At 56.2% G+C, this 18,121-nt stretch overlaps 6 protein-coding genes across 6 annotated transcripts; 3 read left to right on the forward strand and 3 right to left on the reverse strand.

Annotated features, from left to right (window-relative positions):
• Positions 1 to 67: 67 nt before the first annotated feature.
• Positions 68 to 572, reverse strand: CONPUDRAFT_85299 (uncharacterized protein; the record flags this gene model as incomplete). Its single annotated transcript, XM_007776027.1, has 1 exon — positions 68 to 572. A coding segment is annotated over exon 1 (155 nt), but the record flags the coding sequence as incomplete, so codon positions are not given.
• Positions 573 to 1,145: 573 nt separating this feature from the next.
• CONPUDRAFT_131737 (uncharacterized protein) lies at positions 1,146 to 4,585 on the forward strand. Its single transcript, XM_007776028.1, has 6 exons — positions 1,146 to 1,282; positions 1,347 to 1,428; positions 1,508 to 1,888; positions 1,954 to 1,986; positions 2,043 to 2,309; positions 2,371 to 4,585. Exons 1-6 carry the CDS (start codon positions 1,164 to 1,166, stop codon positions 4,399 to 4,401), a joined length of 2,913 nt encoding a protein of 970 aa, XP_007774218.1. The 5' UTR covers positions 1,146 to 1,163; the 3' UTR covers positions 4,402 to 4,585.
• A 210-nt stretch (positions 4,586 to 4,795) lies between these two features.
• On the forward strand, positions 4,796 to 8,230 carry CONPUDRAFT_147139 (FabD lysophospholipase-like protein; the record flags this gene model as incomplete). The annotated part of the gene is made up of 8 exons (XM_007776029.1): positions 4,796 to 5,044; positions 5,102 to 5,214; positions 5,281 to 5,422; positions 6,148 to 6,366; positions 6,804 to 7,188; positions 7,628 to 7,711; positions 7,762 to 8,128; positions 8,175 to 8,230. The coding sequence occupies exons 2-8, from the start codon at positions 5,172 to 5,174 to the stop codon at positions 8,228 to 8,230; spliced, it is 1,296 nt and encodes a 431-aa protein (XP_007774219.1). The 5' UTR covers positions 4,796 to 5,044; positions 5,102 to 5,171.
• Positions 8,231 to 8,457: 227 nt separating this feature from the next.
• Positions 8,458 to 9,174, forward strand: CONPUDRAFT_65579 (TPR-like protein; the record flags this gene model as incomplete). Its single annotated transcript, XM_007775901.1, has 1 exon — positions 8,458 to 9,174. The coding sequence occupies one exon, from the start codon at positions 8,458 to 8,460 to the stop codon at positions 9,172 to 9,174; it is 717 nt and encodes a 238-aa protein (XP_007774091.1).
• Positions 9,175 to 9,535: 361 nt separating this feature from the next.
• Positions 9,536 to 12,534, reverse strand: CONPUDRAFT_147140 (DUF300-domain-containing protein). Its single transcript, XM_007776030.1, has 5 exons — positions 12,316 to 12,534; positions 12,146 to 12,257; positions 11,911 to 12,091; positions 11,661 to 11,856; positions 9,536 to 11,610 (listed from the first exon to the last, which is right to left on the reverse strand). The coding sequence occupies exons 1-5, from the start codon at positions 12,477 to 12,479 to the stop codon at positions 9,732 to 9,734; spliced, it is 2,532 nt and encodes an 843-aa protein (XP_007774220.1). The 5' UTR covers positions 12,480 to 12,534; the 3' UTR covers positions 9,536 to 9,731.
• A 705-nt stretch (positions 12,535 to 13,239) lies between these two features.
• CONPUDRAFT_139989 (uncharacterized protein) lies at positions 13,240 to 17,677 on the reverse strand. The gene is made up of 10 exons (XM_007776031.1): positions 17,650 to 17,677; positions 17,240 to 17,598; positions 17,165 to 17,182; positions 16,992 to 17,102; positions 16,252 to 16,935; positions 16,091 to 16,160; positions 14,998 to 16,009; positions 14,729 to 14,932; positions 13,550 to 14,504; positions 13,240 to 13,449 (listed from the first exon to the last, which is right to left on the reverse strand). Exons 2-9 carry the CDS (start codon positions 17,317 to 17,319, stop codon positions 13,906 to 13,908), a joined length of 2,778 nt encoding a protein of 925 aa, XP_007774221.1. The 5' UTR covers positions 17,320 to 17,598; positions 17,650 to 17,677; the 3' UTR covers positions 13,240 to 13,449; positions 13,550 to 13,905.
• Between the last annotated feature and the right edge of the window lie 444 nt (positions 17,678 to 18,121).

Raw genomic sequence — 18,121 nt, forward strand, 5'->3', positions numbered from 1 at the left:
ATGGACCTGAGGCTGAGACGAGGAGGCCCTGAAGGTGGAGGAAAGAAAGAAAGATGCAAAAACCAAGCGGGTATACATAGACTACGCAACAAAAAGGCTCGCCCGTAAAGATGGACACGAGGAGACGAGGGCCTTCCTGTTACGACACCGCGCTCTGTAGTCACAGAATCCTGGCGACCGGCGGGACGGTCATCTAATTCCGCATGTTGGAGCGTCAGTCGCATCGAAACGCGCATAGGAAGCTGTAGGAAGACATATTTGGAAGGGCGTTGCTATTGTTTCAGCCTGATCTGCGCGGTGACAAGAACGAAGGTGCAAGAAAGTCGAGAGCGAAAGGGCGGAACTTGGGGGACACGAGGCGGCGAGCGCCGGGGCAGGCCAGGGACAAGGTTTGGGGAGACAATAGGCTTGGGAAAGGGCCTCGCTCGATCGGGTCCTCCCTTTCTTCCGTTCAGGGACACTCCTGCTCCTTTGGACGTTGATAAAAGAGAGACGCTCGGAGGCGTCGAGGATTTCTGATCAGGCGGACGAGTTCTGGGTGTATTGGTAGAAGCAAAACGTTTGGATCATGGTTGAGGACAGGAGGCAGATGTAACGACTTGTCGAGATGCATTGATCGTGACAAGTGCGGCCCGGGCATATCCGTGTCGGGGGTTGAATGTCCCTGCAGTCAACACTTTGCCTTGGACCTTGGTTGTATGCGCACGTCATGGTGTAAAAAAAAGTCCCCCATACGCGTAAGGGATGATCGCCATAAAGACAGGCAGTGCTTGTATGTTACAGAGTCTCAAAACGCGATCGTGCACAGGGCGGGAACCTGAGGGAGCCCGGATGTGAGAGTGACGTTGCTCTCGAACGTCGTGACAGCAAGCCTCCGTGGAAACGGTAGATCTAGTGCCTGAACGTGCTCAAATCATCCTCGACGGGCTTCAGCTTCATGTCCGACGTATTGTTTATTGTGATGATCTGTTTTCATGTTGCAGATTGAAATAGCCCCTGAAACACGTCCAGTAAGGTTAGGGTCTGGTGTCATCATCGGCCGTCTGTGGGATGCTCAGCCATCCTTGTCCTGACGCAGGGACCACTGACAGGTCTCGCGATCGTCAAACCATCCACTTTTCTCTTCTCTCCACAAACATCCGAGTCCGCTGTGGGCCTCAAACATGTTCAAGAATGCGGCGACAAAGCTCGCCCATAACTCCACGTTACCTTCCCTGGGCGGGAATAATGACCTCCGCCCGCTCCAGGACCTCATTACGGCGGAGAAGATCGTCTTGAATTCGTTCGTGCGATCATCTGAGGTTCTTGTGCGCGTAATCTAACATCACGGGTGCCTCTCTATCTAGGATACAGAAACTAGCGAGTGACCTAGGAAAGGCCTCAGACGCATTGCGTACATGGGGACTGGGCGAAGGCGACGATCTCGGTGTGCGTCCCTATCTCTCCTCTCATCCCCCTCTCCCAATTACCGAATAGCCTAATGGATTTCTCTCCCCACCACATCTAGGACACTCTAAGTGCATCAGCAACCGTCATCGGCCACTTCTCCAACGCCCTCCTGCAGTACGCCTCGCTGCACAACACCGTGCGTGACAACATGAAAGCCGTGCGCACGCGCGAGGAGGCGCTCGACGAGCTCAAGCGCCGCCGCAGGCGCATCGCCGCCAACGCCGAGTCGGCCGAGCGGAAGCTCAACAAGATGAGCCCCGAGCACAAGAACCTCGTGCAGCAGACCGAGATGCTCAACCGTCTCAGGGAGGAGATCAGGGGCCTCGATACGGAGATTCTGGCGGAGGAGGCGGATGTGGGCGATTATAAGCGAAAGTGCACGAAGAATTGGATGACGCTCAAGTTTGGTGGTCTCGTCGAGTGTTGTGAGAAGGGTGTTGTGAGTCTCTGCGCTGTGATGGTGTACGATATACGCATTCAACTGACCGCTGGCGTTTTGTATAGATCATAGGAAACATCGGAAAGAACATCCTTGTCGTACGTCCCCTCCTCATCGCAGCAGCCCGACCCGCTGACCTTTATCGCAATCGTAGGACATACCAGAGGAGCAGACCCAACCCGGCATGCCACGTGCCTTCTACAACGGCCACACGCACGTCAACTTCCTCCTCGCCGATTGCACGAACAGGCTCAAGGAGGTACAATTTTCTGGAGTACCCTCCTCCCGCCCAGAGGGCCCCTTCAGCGACGGCAACAACGCGCCCGAAAGCCCCCATTCGCCCGGGATTCCGGGTCAGAGCCCGTACGGCACACAGGCGATCGGTGGGGGCAGCGGGTATGCGCCGTATCAGGCTGGACATGTGCGTATTCATTCAATCCTTATGCGCGTTAAACGTCTCATCCTATGCACCATCCTCGTAGTCCGTGACAACAGTGACGAACCCAAACAGCAGTGTCGACGAAATGGGCGTCAGCATGGGGCCTGGCGGCGGCCCCTCATCCATGAGCGCCCTCCCGCGGCACGGCCCCGCTCCCTCGATCACCACACAATCCCAGTTCAACACGATGCCCACGCGCGGTCCGCGAGGTCCGGGCGGGTTCTACGACTCGAACACGAACACGCCGACGTCCGGCTCCGCCGCTGGCTCTGCCTTCGGGGCGGGCGGACCGCGCCCGTCGCTGGGTGACCGCCCGCCGCAGGCGGAGGGCGACTCGTTCTCGCACTCTGTTGCGGAGGCGCTGTCGCTCCGCGGGGATCAGAACACTGCGAGCACGCTTGCGAGGAACGCGACGGGTGCGAGTCTGGCGCACGACGAGCCGGCGCCGCAGTATGAGCCGTACGATGCTAGTGCTCCTACAGGTGGGATTGGTGGTGGCGGAGGAGGACCGTACGATGGGCTGCCGCCGGGGGCGGCGCCGGCTGCTGTGCCGGCGTGGGGCCATGGACACACGAGGAGTATTGGGCAGGGCGTTAGTCTCGCGGACGGTAGCGGCTCGCCGCAGGTGTCTGAGAGCCCGACGAGGGAGTGGGCGAGGGACGAGGATGGGCTGCCGAGACACGCGTCGAGGCATGTTGTGTTTGGTCAGGCGGAGGAGGACGATCAGCAGGCGCAGACGTCGCAGCTGTCGAGTATACCGCCGCGGTCGAGCTCGCTCGTGACTGAGAAGGGCGTGCCAGCACAGGGGCGGGAGCAGGAGCAGCCGGATGCGGAGACATCATCAAGACCGACATCGCGCGACGAGCGCCGGCTCTCGCGCGTTCCGCCTCCCTCGTCTAGTACGGGACAAGAATACGCGCCGCCGCCGAGCAGACGACAGAGCACCGTTCCACCCATCCAGAGCCCCAACCCGAATCATAATCTCGCCCAGCCCCCACAGAGCCACAGCCGCAATCAGAGCCGCAACACGAGCCCGCTGCCCTCGCCCCGCCCCCCGTCGGTGCTCGACGACGAAGGACTGATGAAGACGCTCAACGCGGAGGCCGCGCGCTCCATCGCGGAGGAGATCGACGCGCTCAGCAGCGAGCCGCCGCCGAGCGTGCTGCGGGCGCGGCCCCGCGCGGGGTCGGCGTCGGTGTCGGCGGGCGGGGGGAGAAGGAGCTCGGTGTCGGAGGCGGCGGCGAGTCCGCCGATGAGTCCGACGAGTCCGCTGGCGCCACCGAGTGCGCCGTATGCGCAGAGGGCTGTTTCGCCTGGGAACGATGCATCGGGAGGAGGTGGTGGTGGTGGTGGTGCGCCGGCGGGGGGTCGACCGCTCCCCAATCCCTCGCCACTGGCATCGCCGCTTTCGGCATCGCCGAAGCTCGGGACGCTCCCGTCGTTTAGTCTCCAGGGGAGTACACCGAGTACGTCGCCCTACCGTACTCCGCCCGAGTACCCCGCGCCCCCATCGCGCCCGTTCGGGGCCAGCTCGCCGTACACACGGTCGACGTCCTCGCTTACGTCTCTGACGAGCGGTCCTGGGGGCGCTGGTGCTGCGGGGGCGGGAGGGATGAAGACGATTAGCGCTGCTGCGTTCCGGAGGCCGCAAGCGCGCATGCCGAGCGGGTCGGAGGCGCCGTTGCCTGGGGTGCCGCCGCCTTCTGGCGGTGGCGGCGGTGGGAGTCCTGGGGCGGTGCATCAGCAGTACGCGACGTCGCCTTCGCCAGCGGACACGAGTCCGCTCGCGCTTAGAGGGAAGAGCAGCGGGCATATGCGGCAGCATGGCGGCGGCGGCGGCGGTGGTGGGTCGAGTGTGGGCGGGATTGGGAGTCAGGCGTTTGGCGGGCTGCCGCCTGGTGCGAGCCCCGGTGCAGGGCCTGGAGGGCGGCCGCTGTCGGGTGCAGCGAATGAGGATGATTTTGATTATATTTCGGCGTATGTGAATGGGCAGGAGAATGGGGGGCAGCATCAGGGACAGGGATATGATCAAGGGCGGTTCGCGACGAATTTGGAGGAGGATAATGTTCGGTGATCATGAAGGCGATGCGAGGACGTTTGTTAGAGGACGGGTTGTTCGTGAATGTTGATTTGGATGTTTTGTTTTGTTGGAACGGTGGTTTCGCCGATGTTGCTCTGCTTTATACATATGACTTTGTTTTGTTGAAGTATGCACGTATACGTATCTTATTTTGATTGTTCTTACATGTACGTTGAAGGTACTTTCATATGCTATTGAATCGATATATTCTGCGCATCGTCAAATACAGGTGGGCGACGAGACGGATTTTAGTTGAGTCGAGTACGCTAGGTCTCGCAACTTAGACGCGACTTGCCAGACGAGGTCGTAGTCGCTTGTTGGGTCGCGCGCTTGTTTATCCCACTTCCAACCTCCGTGTTGGCCACCTTTGGTTTCACCTCGCCAACCACACCAGCTCACGCCCCCACATGTCTTCTCATCTCGATCTCGATCATTCGACCGTAACGGGTATCTTCGACGGTGGAGATTGGGCAACGAATCGGGCGCACACCTCGTTGACTGGTCATCAGACCTCATCACGCTGCATCCTCATGTCCACAGACGCTCAACGATGAGAGATGATTCGACGAGCTATACTTGAGCTTCCAGCTGCTTTCGGTCGCGAACAGACGCTCGAGGGGAGATATAAGACTGCGACGTGAGAACGAACGCCTTTTCCCTCTCTTCTTCGCTCACCCACCAGTGCGCATTTCAGAGATCTCCCTCTCGAACTCAGCTACTTGCTTTCTCAATAACCAACTGTACTTCGACTCTCGAACTTCAGTATGCCAGGAAACGAAGATAAAGCCATCAGGCTCTTATCTATTGGTGCGTGCTCGTCATCTCTTCTCGTTGTCGCCGGTGCTCATCGTCGATACACCCTACCCATTATAGACGGCGGCGGCGGCGTCCGCGGGGTGTCTCCGCTCCTCATTATCCGCGAGATGATGAAACGCATTCAACACCAGGAGGGCCTCACCTCGATGCCTGCTCCTCACGAGTACTTCGATATGATCGGCGGATCTGGCACAGGCGGGTGAGTCTCGCTATTTTATCTTTCCTCTCTCCGTGTTGTATTACACCTCCCCATGTCGTCTTCTCTCTCTACGTTGTCTTTCCTCTCCATATCGTCTACCCTCTATTCGTGTTGCCTTCCCCCTCTCTATGTTGTCTACCCTCTCTCTACGTTGTACCCCCTCTCTCCATGTCATCTTCCCTCTCTTCATGCCGTCTACCCTCGGTCTACGTTGTTTACCCTCTCCACGTTGTTTACCCTCTCTATACGTTGTTTACCCTCTCTCTACATTGTCTACCCTCTCTCCATATCGTCTACCCTCTCTCCATATCGTCTACCCTATATCCGTGTTGCCTTCTCCCTCTCTACGTCGTCTTCTGTCTACCCACGTCGTCTACCCTCTCTCCACGCCGTTTACCCTCTCTCTATGCTGTTTACCCTCTCTCTATGCCGTTTACCCTCTCTCTATGCCGTTTACCCTCTCTCTACGTTGTTTACCCTCTCTTCATGTCGTTTACCTTCTCTTCATGTTGTCTATGCTCTCTCCTCGTTGTTTTCCCTCTCCCCATGTCGTCTTCCCTCTCCCCATGTCGTCTTCCCTCTCCCCATGGCATCTTCCCTCTCCATATTGTCTTCCCTCTTTCCATGTCGTCCCCCTCCATCCGTGTTGTCTTCCCTCCATGTTGTCGCTGCCCATCCCCTCTGATTGTTGATCGATGATCACTGATGCACTCTCATATTTGTAGGCTTGCCGCGATCATGCTTGGCCGCCTCCGCATGCCCATCGACGAAGCTATCAAGGCATACGACGCCTTCGTCAAGCGCGTCTACATCGACGGACGCAAGCGTCTTGGTGACGAGACCTTCAAGGCCAGCGTCCTCGTTGAGGTCGTCAAGGACATTGTCGGGGCTCAGCTCGGGCAGAAGGACGCCCGCATGCTCGACGACAATGCTGCATGCAAAGTGTATGTTCCTTTCTCCATGTCCCCCCTCATGTTGGACGATGCTTATCCGACCATAGCTTTGTGTGCGCGAGTCTCGCCGAGAACTTGAACGCCGCCAAGCCGGTGCTGCTGCGTACCTACCGCGTTGCGAGGAACGCCTCGCCTGACTGTATGATATGGGAGGCTGGTCGGGCGACGACGGCTCACCCGGGGCATTTCAAGCCTGTCACTATTTCTGACGGTGTTGTTCGTCATGACTATATTGATGTGGGGCTGGGGGTGAACAACCCCTGCCGTGTTCTGCTCCACGAGGCAGCGTCCATGTATCCTGAGCATAGTCTCAGGGTTGTGGTGAGTGTTGGCACGGGCCATCCGCAGACCATCAGTGCATTGTCAGGTGGTAGTAGATTCGGAATCTCGAGGGGGCTGTCCTCAGACATGTTTGATGTGATCCGCAGTGTTGCTGTTGATTGCGAGAGAGTGGCAGAGGAGCTTGAGGTCCATTTTGGCCGTCACCCGGGGTTGTACTTCCGATTCAATGTGGGGCAGGGGATGCAGGGTGTATCATGGGATGCATGGGACATGCAGAGAGCAGTGAATGCCCACACTGCCCATTACCTGCAGATGGCAGAGGTGAATTCGAGGATGGATGTGTGTCTCAATGTGTTGTGCAGTGGTAAAGGACAGGTGTTGGTGTCACTGGTAGATCATTTGCCTGCTCCAGTGCAGAGTCAGGTTGAGGTGTCGAGGTTATTGCCACCACCTCCTTCAGCCACATTCACTGGCAGAGAGGATATTCTGAGTCAGATGAGAGCATATTTCTCCACTGAAATTGATGGCACTGTGCAACAGCATAGATTTGTGCTTCATGGACTTGGTGGTGCAGGAAAAACTCAGATTGCACTTCAGTTTATCCATGATTGTCAAAAGAACAGTGGATCTGAGTGAGTAGTTTAGTCTGCATGTGTGATGTTTGCTAATATTTCTGCGCAGATTTTCAGAAGTGTTCATGGTTGATGCTACTTCCAAACAGTCTATAGAGGCTAGTTATGCAGTCATTGCCACCTCTAAAGGTGTTGGGAAGTTTTTCTCTGATGCTTTGGCATGGTTCAAAGGGCAGAATTCCAATTGGCTACTGTTGTTGGATAATGCAGATGATCCTTCCCTGAATCTCAGGGATTATCTGCCAGCATGCTCACATGGGAATATTGTGATCACCACTAGAAATGCTGGTTGTGCTGTACATGGAGTGGGAGAAAACTCTGTAGCACATGTTCTTGAGATGAAGCAAATTGAGGCTGTCAGCCTTCTATGCAAAGTCAGCATGGCCTCTGAAAACAATGGTATGATGCTAGAACTTGCTGAAGTAAGTTATACTTTGAACGTAATTATAACTATTGCTCATCAAATTTGTAGAAATTGGGCTACTTCCCTCTTGCAATTGCTCAAGCTGGAGCTTATATTCTGTCGACCAATTGTGGCATAAGCAAGTACATAGAGCTGTTTGACAGATACAAAAGAATCATCCCAGGCGAGCTGCCAGCACAATGGCCACATGACTACCCATTTGGAGCATATGCCACATGGGAAATCAGTTTCACCAAGCTGAGCCCAGATTCCCAGACATTTCTTGAATACTGTGGCTTTTTCTACCATAGTGATATCACAGAGTGGTTATTTGAGGCAGCTTTTAATGCTGAGGGCTGGAACAACAACAATGAAGTTACCCTGCTGCAGATGTTTTTAGATGATAACCAAAGATGGGACTCATTGAAGTTTAATGGTGTTGTTCAAGAAATCCTCCAATATTCATTGATGTCTTCTGCTAGTGGCTTATACACTATTCATCCTCTCATTCACCAATGGGCACATGATAAAGCAGTGAACAAAAGCCAAAGAGAGTCTGAAGTTCAGCAAATTCTTGCCATGGCAGTTCCTTTGGACATGAATAAAACACGCTATGCTCACAAAAAACTGCTACAAACACATATTAGACATGCACACCAAGAAACTATACCTGTTGAAGTAGCAGCAAGATGGGCTGAGGTTTACAGGGCTACTGGAAGTTGGAGTGATGAACTTGCATTAGAAAACATGATCTATGAAATTAACATGGAAAAACTTGGAGCAACTCATCCTGATACCTTGACAGCCATGCATGACCTGGCACACACACTTCAACAGCTGGGCAATCTGAAGGAAGCAGAGAATCTGCAGATACAGGTCCTGGAGGCAAGGAAGAGCATTCTGGGTGATGAGCATTCTAGTACCTTGACAGCCATGCACACCCTGGCATACACACTTCAGCAGCTGGGCAATCTGAGGGAAGCAGAGAATCTGCAGACACAGGTCCTGGAGGCAGAGAAGAGGATTCTGGGGGATGAGCATCCTGATACCTTGTCAGCCATGCACACCCTGGCATACACACTTCAGCAGCTGGGCAATCTGAAGGAAGCAGAGGATCTGCAGAAACAGGTCCTGGAGGCATCAAAGAGGATTCTGGGTGATGAGCACCCTCATACCTTGACAGCCATGCACACCCTGGCATACACACTTCAGCAGCTGGGCAATCTGAAGGAAGCAGAGGATCTGCAGAAACAGGTCCTGGAGGCATCAAAGAGGATTCTGGGTGATGAACATCCTGAAACCTTGACAACCATGCACAACATGGCATGGATCTGGTATTACCAGGGTGATATTGACAGGGCCATTGATTTGATGAAAGAGACAAATGTCCTTGACACAAAGATTGGGATTGACCCCTGGAACACACCCGCTACCCTGGCTAAGTGGAAGGCAGAGAAGGCAGCTCAAGAACAAAATGAATAAGCATCTGGTAAGTATGTTCTATAATCCTAACTGGTCAGCTTTTTCACCTTGGATGGTTTAGGGAGCAGAGATTTTTTGTAAACTAGTAGCTTGTTACCATACATACTTATGTACAACAAATTCTGATCAATGTATTTTAGTTATGATACCAATGTTGAGGTGGTATCTGAAACCTGTATGCTATTGAATAGATTCTGATGTGATGTAAGGCAAAGAAATAAGTTAATTAGGTTGAGGTTACCAAGCTTGACATGATTATTGGGTATTCATATCCTACCGAGAGGCTATTAGGTGTGTAACAACATGCCAGCTATTCCACCACTGGAGGCTCAAAAGCAAGGAAATTGTGTCATTGATTCAATGAGATTGAAGATTCATCATTACAATACTGGTGCCATAACTAGTATAGATAGAGCCGAAAACCGAACAGCATTTGTGTTACCATCGGGCCTAATCCCATCTTGGCCTTACTCGAACATGGGTATACAAAAGCCCTGACACTGCTGCACTTCGACTACAACTACATCCCGCAACCTGAACGACAAAAGCAGACTACCCTACGCCCACGGGTTCTCCTCATTCGTATCCACAAATGTGTATGCCCCTGCCTGCACCTGCGACGGCGGCATCTGCTCTCTCACAACGCGCCCCTCGACACCTTCGAACTCTGTCTGCGGCCGATGCGCCGGCGAGCGATCGAGAAGCATCTCCTCGTCTTTGTCTTCTTCACGCACACGAGCGTCATTGTTGTCGCCGACGCCGTCGTCAATGACAAACGGACCCGCCGACGCTCGCTCAGCACGCTGCTCGTCGTGCCAGACGCGCCGCAGACCTGCAGGCGGCGAGCGTGCGTCGGGCGAGTGCGACGGGCGCCGCAGGGCAGGCGGTGGTGGAGAGGCAGCGTCCGAGTCCGGGACGATGAGGTCGACGGCGTCGTCCTGGACGAGCGGCGTGCGTGCGCCGCTGGACGTGTGGATGCGTGGTGAGGGGCGTGCGGAGGGGTGCGACGAGGACGAGGTAGAGCGGACGTGGTCGTGTGCACCGAGCGCGGGCGAGTTGTGCCATGCGTCCGAGCGGGCGGCTGAGGGGCTTGGAGCTTGGCTCGGTGGTTTCGACTTCGGCTGTGAGGCAGATGCAGCGGAAGATGCACGGACGCGAGGATGAGAGGAGGATGAAGCATGTGGAGGCGCTGGTGGAGAGAGAAGGTTGCTTGAGCTCGCGTTGCGCGAGCCGCCGCTTGCTGAGCCCGATCCTGAGCCAGTGCGCGAGACAGGTCGCGCACCCTTGGTCCTTGTCCAATTGAGCCGGAGGCCTGGCGGGGGAAGACCCTCCTCGAAGTCAACAACACGATCCTCGGGCTCCGAGCCGAAGCCTTCGTCTTCGTCCTCGTACCGCCGCCGTGGCGACGACCTCGCCCCCGGACGTGCACTGGTCGCACCCGTCGCGCCATACCCGCCTCCGGCCGCCTTGCGTATGGATGCCTTGACGGGCATCACGTCTTGCACAACGCGCACCTCGGCCTCCCACATCGCTCGCCGTGCCTCCTCAGAGCTGACGTCCACGACGGGGTACAGATAATCACCGAACACGAATCGCCGCGCGTCACGGAACAGCTCTTCGTCTGCATCGCTCGGCGGTGCAAACTCGAGGCCGTAGCCGTCCTCCCCATCGTCCTCATCCTCATCTGGCGGAAGCGGTAAACCGTGATCGTAGTCCCGATAACGCATGTCGGGTGCATCGTGCACCACGTCCTCCGCTTCACCCGCAAGCAGCGGCGCGATCGCCTCCTCACTCTCGTGCCTCGTCTGCCCAACCAACTTTCCGAGCCACCTGTGTGCCGTCGCGTTCCCAGGAGCCGCCTGTCGCTGCGCCCTCGAGCCCTCGGCCGCTAGACCATACGCGTTGCCGCTACCCGCCGGATCGACGACCTCGGGGAGCCAGTATTTCCCCTTTCCGCCGCGGACGTATCGAAGACCCGCGCGAATGCGGGTCTCTCTTGCCACGCCAACATGCATCACGCCCTCCGACGGTTCGAACGAACGATACGTGAGCCCTTCTCCGCGAAGCGTCGCTCGCGTGTCCTCGACGAGGTCCTTGAGGCCTAGACTATCACGCAGCGCGTACCATATCCTCAACCTCGCAACGTAGGAATATGCTGGCTTATCTTGCGCCTCTCGTGCCGAGTGCGTGAGGGACGAGGTCGGAGGAGACGGGGTGGTGAAATCTTTGTACGAGAAGGCATACATGTGAGCGGCAGCAAAGAATGGCATCTCAATACAGATGAGCATGTCGGTGAGGCCGATGGAGATGTGTTCGGAGTCGGTGTAGGGGCCGAGTCGCGTGATGAGGCCAGCTGCGACGAGGAGGGAGACGCCGATGGACTGCCAGAAGGAGAAGAAGAGGATGCCTTTGACGCAGAGGAACTTGGGAACGGGGCTAGGAGAAAGGGTCAATGAGAGCATTGGAGTGAAAGTAGGGTTACGCACCGGAAGGGTTTTAGGTCCTCGTTGACGCACATCCAAAACACTGCGAGACAGTAGAGAGCGAGGCAGATAGAGACGTTGTATATGACGGAAACGTAGAGATAACCAGATCGTGCACGGAAGTCGCCTTCGTGGTATGTGCCCGTAGCCTTCATGACGAGACTTGCGACCGCGAGCATGGGCTTGACTTGGACGTACTCTGAAGAGCGTTCTTGTTAGTACTGAGGACGCGTGACTGCACAACGACACGCACGGAGAATGCCTCTCTTGAGGAACAGATATGTATACGGATCACTGGCGTCTACATCATGTCTCCAAAGGGTCATAGGAAAGACAGCGGGTTTAGGTGGACGGCCGTGAAGGAGGATGAGAAGCTCGCGCTCGCCGCCGAGGTATTGGATGAGGAGCGCGAAGAAGCAGTAGATGACGAAGGCCTATAGGAGCTCACGTTAGGCGTGACAAGCGTATTTGGGTAGAAGGAGACATGCCTCGTAGATGTCTCGTATGGCATCAATGAAGAAGGCGGCGTCGAGGGAGAAGATAGATATGAGAGAGGCGATAGCATATATGGGAACCATAACCATAATCCGGACCACCATTCTGCATCCTAGTCAGCTCGTGCATGGTATAGACACTTGAAGCAGAGTGTGTTACATACCTTTGGAGCATTGGCTTGCGATAGTTCTTGAGTTGAAGGTAGATAGATAACCCGCTAACGACGACTGCGACCAGCGTCGACAGCCCAGCGAAGATAAGCGCAGGAAGTGGCAGACTGGAGCCAGCACCGCGACCGTCTGGCAGTATACCCTCTGTCTCCGCCATGGTTGACTATGGAGGTGGTGGAGGGGAAAGACGAGCGCTGGTACGCTGCGGCGCAGTGAGGGGATGAGGAGGCGGACACCGGACTCAGTTCCAGACGACGTCAACAGTCCAGGGACCAATCTGGCTGACGTAATAAGTGGCGGTACACCAGCGCGTCAAATGAGCGCGTCCTTGTCGCGTCGCGTTTTGCCATGAGAAACTTCACGACCTTTATCTCTAGTCTTTTCAGAATCCAGCCCATGACCCTGCATGTGTGGCACCCTCGTCTGCAATTTCGAACCCGACGTCACTCCTTTAGCCATCGGGCGCAAATAGGAAACCTTCTGCACATCACAGGCGCTCGAGTGGCCGAACGGGGAGCCGGAAGGGATTCCTAGTCCCGCAATCCTTCCTAGTAGGAAGTCTGGGGGGAGGAATTTCAATGGCAGAAGATCTCGTCGCTTAGCAGCGCAGTCGTACCAATGAAGTCATCGTGCAGGACTTCACGACGCCAAGGTGCGGCGATGCCGCTCTAAGTCCACTTCGACGCGTTTCGTGGCATGGTCCGACTAGCATCGTGTGGTACTATAAGACGTCGTATAAGAGAGCGTGTCTCGGGATGCCCATTCGAATTTCTCCCTTTTGACGCCCTGGTTACTCGTCGGAGACAAATTTATTCCTGATTCCTGGCGATGTAGTACGTTTTCCCCCTCTCATCTCTTGCCGCCTCCCTCAAAGGTTCTTGCGTAGAGCTGCGTCTTGTTCAGATCTTCGGTGGAATCTCGTCTTCGATTAGATGTACAACTATTGCTTTTCTGCTTTGATCCCATCGGTGGCGAGTTGTTCAAGTTTTATTTTTATTCGATCAAAACTCTCAATGCTGGCAGATAATCTTCCGATACCCAAATGTGTTACGTAATGCACGCGATATGAACCAAGAGCATAGCGGGCAACCGAAGCGTTCAATTTAGTCACGAAGAACGGAGACGAGGTAAGCCGTCTTCTCCTTCTTAACTATCGCTCTCTCCACCAGCACATGAAACCAAGAATGCTATCACGGCACGAAGATAGCTAACGAACATATATTCCAGGAGTCAACTGACGAAACGGCGATCACGACGGCATCGAACACCAGCTACGCTACATCGTACACGAAAAGCAAATAGTAAAGCATAAAGCAATATAACAAAGCGAACCCCACGTTCTCGATGATCAAACTACCCGCATCGTGATCACGGTACGCGAAAATATGCACGCGGGCGGAGCACCTCTTGATCCACCTCTCCTATTATCACCAGGTCGTCTTCCAAGCGGACCTCCGCTGGTCCATCAGTGGACAGCCGATAAGAATATGGGCAATACGCTCAGGTTCTTGAACCGGAGACCCCATCGCCCCTCGTTTCGTCCCCGCATCCGCAACCTCCACCTCCTCCTCTATCTCGCCTCGTCAAGGCGTCGTAACCAAATTTCCCCCACCCAATCCATACATCCCCGCATCCCCACCTCCCTGCCCGTGCCCGTGCCTCCCATGCACATCCCCGCCCATCGGCGGCTGCCCAAACCCGAAATCGTGCCCAAGCAACGACGCAACATCCACCGGATCGTCCCCAAACATGCTCATCGCGCCCACAGGCGACATATACATGTCCGCATCAAACTCCATCCCCAGCGTATGGTCCATGAACGGCGTCCCGCCCAGCGCAGACGCAGACGCGGACGTCACGCTCGCCGACCGCTCAACGCCAACGCCAACGCCCACACCCCCAAACGCGTGCGCCATCCCCGGACCGCCCGGACCGGCGGACGACGGGCCGGCGACGGGTGCAGGCGAGAACACCTTGCTCGGGCTCGTCCCGCGCGCGAGCGCTGCGTCGGTGACGAATTCGGATGGGGAGAACGCCTCGGGGCTCGAGTGCTGCGAGCCGCCGTTGTCGGAGCCCTTCGCGGCACTAGACGTCTTTTTCCGGATGGGACGGATCCACGGCGGCCGGCTGCTCTCCTGGTCGGCGTTGTCAGGGCGCGAGGGTTCCAGCGGTATTTGGGTTACTATGACGAGAGAAGAAATGCAGAGGGCGCGTTGGTGGGAGAGAGGGGAAGGGAGACGGGTACGAGGGAATGACGAGGGTGGATGATCATTTGTCGAAGTCCGAGGACAATGGTGAAGGGAGAACCGTAGAGGCGCAGCGGGAGCGAGGACGAGAAGAGGCAATGTCGGGGAAAAGATAACTATAGTCAGCACCTTTTCCAAGCACTATGCTGGGCACACTCACGTCTGCAGAACTCCTCCATCAGATCTCCAGATCGCTGCCCACACACATATCTCCCGCTAAACCGGCGCAGCAGGCCCACGCACGACCGTAGCGCCTCGAGTGCGGGCTGGATGAGGTGCTGCAGCTTTTCGCTCTTGCAGTTGATCAAGATGGAGAGGAGCGTGCGGCCCGCCTGCGTGAGCTGGTGGATAACGTGCACGCCATCTACCAAAACCACCATCGCCATAGTCAGCAACGTTGATGAGAGAAGCGACTCAGGAGAAACGCACAATACGTCATGAGCCCCTTCGCCGCTACCTGCATATGCGACGAAATAATCCCCAGCGCGCACGCATGCGCCTGCGCCATCGCCTCCCTCTCCACCTCCCCAGGCTCATCATCGCTCCTGCTCGGCACCCCGTACGCCTTCTCCGCGACAAAATTCGAGAACCGATGCCGATGAATCAGCATCCGCACGAACTGCTCCGCGCAGTGCAGACGCACCGCCTGCGTCACGCGAATCACATCGTCGCTCGCAAGCGTCTCGCTCGTGTGCGCCCAGTACGGCGGGATCGTGCGGCTAACCTCGTCGAGCAGCGCCTCCTCCTCGCGGAAGTCCTTCGGCCGCATGTGCCCGGAGAGCACGCCCGCCGCGCGAACGAGGTACGGCGAGCTCGAGTCGCTCGAGCGCGAGAACCGCGGCGCGGGGATGTCGAGCACGCTCTCCATCACGACCATGATCCGCAGCGCAGCTACGAACGCGCTCATCCGGCTCTCAGTCCCAGGGGCCTGCGGACGCATCCCTTCGTCGGTGATGAACTCGTCGTCGACGATCGTCGGCTCCTCGATATCGCAATCGCGCAGGCGGATCATCGGCGGGCGCCCAAAGTGCGCTGACAGCTGCTTGTCCCAGAGGTAGACGCACCAGAACGTGCGTTTCCGGACTTCGTCCTCGACGGGTGAGAACACGTCGTATGTATCCGACGAGCGGTGCAGGCCCGCGTCGACCGAGACCGTGATCGCCTCTGAAAGGAGCGCTGCGGCTTTGGAGAGCTTGCCAAGACCGACGGCGTATACCGCCGCGACCAGGTCTGCCTGAATGGTATAGAGGGTCGGTCGGTCCGCGATAGGCAGCGTTCGGAGGCGCCCAAAGAGCTCGAACCACTGCGTCCCAGCTGAGGTGCCCTCATTGGGATCCGCACGTACGCGTGGGTCGTCAATGTGTCTCGAAGCGAGGCAGCATATGGCGACGATGAAGGAGGCAAAACCCGGTTCGCCCCATTTTCGTGGGTTGCCGTAGTCCTACAATAACGACAACACAGCCAATGCGCGCTCGTGATGAGTAACAAGCACATCTGACCATGATTTATGTTATACACTTACCGATAAGAACGTTGGCACATGCAAGAACGGCATGATATAGTACGACGTGCACAAGAAGCACTGCACGAGACTGGGCGAGAGAAGCAAAGTTTGAGTCAGCTGATAACGTTCGGGACGGCTGCCTAACAGGCAGCGAAAGAAGTGAAAAAAAAACACGGCACCTGTCCATGAGCTCCGGAACGATGTACGATGTGATTAATCTCCACAGCGTCTCCGGGTTGACGTCAGCTCGCCTCGGAGTCCGGTTGGGAAACCACGTCGTGCTGCCTCCGCTGCCGCCGCCGCCCGCGCCCGAACTCGACCTGGTATGCGAGGTCGGTGGCGGCTGGGGTATACCGTTGAGCTGTTCGCTTTCGGCCTTCACGACAGGTGTATGGCTCTCGACGAGCAGGTCTAGAAGGGGCAGACCAGAGGTCTCTCCCTGCCATCGCGTGTGCCCCTCGTCGTCGAAGTAGAGGTAGGAGGCCTGGATCGCCATCCTGGTCGGCTCTTCCTGCTGAGGTTCGATGGGGCTCATGCCTTGCATAATCGAGGTACCGACTCCATTTTGGGCTAGCATTGATTGAAGAGCGGAATTAGGACTTTCTTGGCGTGCGTCTCTTGGTGCAGTCGTGAAGTGAGTAGACGGATTTGTAAGCGGGAATACATGAAGGGATGGTGGTGGGACGCCAGAAGGGAAGGTGTGGGTGGTGGAGGCAAAGGAGGCGAGTGGGCTCGCCATGCTCGCATCGGAGAGTTGACTCGTGGGTTGGATGCCGCTGCCTCCTGCGGCAAACACGGCGGGCGGAATAGCTCGGATGAGGGTCTCGAGCTGATGCATTCGGTCTTCAAGTGTTGCAGTGCGTCTGCTAAGTGTCAAAACACATGTTAACGAGGAGCAGAACTGATAATGTGGACAAACTTTGACTTGTGCGGATGGCTACGTTTTCCTGGCTCCTCGAACGTGCAGGAAGAGTTGGCGGACAGACATGCCTGACAGGGGTGTCCTTCATCGCACTTGATTCTTCGTCGTCTATCATTCCGAGAACGATAAGAGGCCGACCTCAGAGCTTGGCCGATAACATTGGCGCTCACCTGCAGCGGTCGCATGCTCTGGGTTGCACGAATCTGTGAGCGGTGAGACGGATGACTCGGAAACGTATGACTCACCTGCTCAGCTTGAATCGCCTCTCCTTGAGGATCGCCGACGAGACTTTCTCGTTGTCTTCGTCTCCGTGTACGGGGGGCATTGTGGGTTGAAATGCGGAGTGTCGAACGAACAGACCGATGTCGAAAGGACGGCTGAGATGAGGCCAAGAGCCAGAAATACGATCCGACTTTTACCCACAAGCCACAGACCTCTCATCTCTCGCGCGGAACCGGCCCGCTCCGGCGATTGCCGAGCAGACCACATTCGGTAAGTTCGCACCAGCTTTACTCCGTTTAGTTTCATTTAGCCCCTAGCTCTTGTCCTTCCCCCTGCATTTGTGTCGCAATGTAAACCACCTCAGCGCATCATGATAGCTTTCCTAGTCCATATCTATCTCAGTTGCTGTCCGCTTTGCTCGCAACGCTCTCACAAGACTACGACGCGCCCGTTGAGACCACGTTCACTCGATATCACCCGAACAGGCGCACAACGTTCATTTGTAATCTCCAACCTAAATGGATCAGGGAGGCATCAGTCCAAGCACAAACGGCGCAACCTACACAACGCCCCATACTGCCGCCGAAATCAGCCCGTGTTCATCCACACACTCCCATGTTCACGCTCATATGTCTAGCCAGTAAAGACACAGGAACAGACCTGAGGCGTGATGCACGCACGCACGAATCCCTGCGAGCGGGGGCGGTAGCGTGCTCCGATTTTCATCATACACCGGAGGCCTGCAGAGAAGGAGGGCACGAACGCACAGGAAGCTGCGAACATCGCACGCACATGTTCTCATCGGGCTCCTTCTTCCGAAGTCATCCTAGGTCCTGACAGGCTGCGGTCAAACTCGGAACAGCAGGCTCGTGCGCCCGATAACCATTCCCGCCTGCCTACCTGCC

The sequence above is a fragment of the Coniophora puteana genome, assembly GCF_000271625.1.
Source record: "Coniophora puteana RWD-64-598 SS2 unplaced genomic scaffold CONPUscaffold_16, whole genome shotgun sequence".
Taxonomy (NCBI): domain Eukaryota; kingdom Fungi; phylum Basidiomycota; class Agaricomycetes; order Boletales; family Coniophoraceae; genus Coniophora; species Coniophora puteana.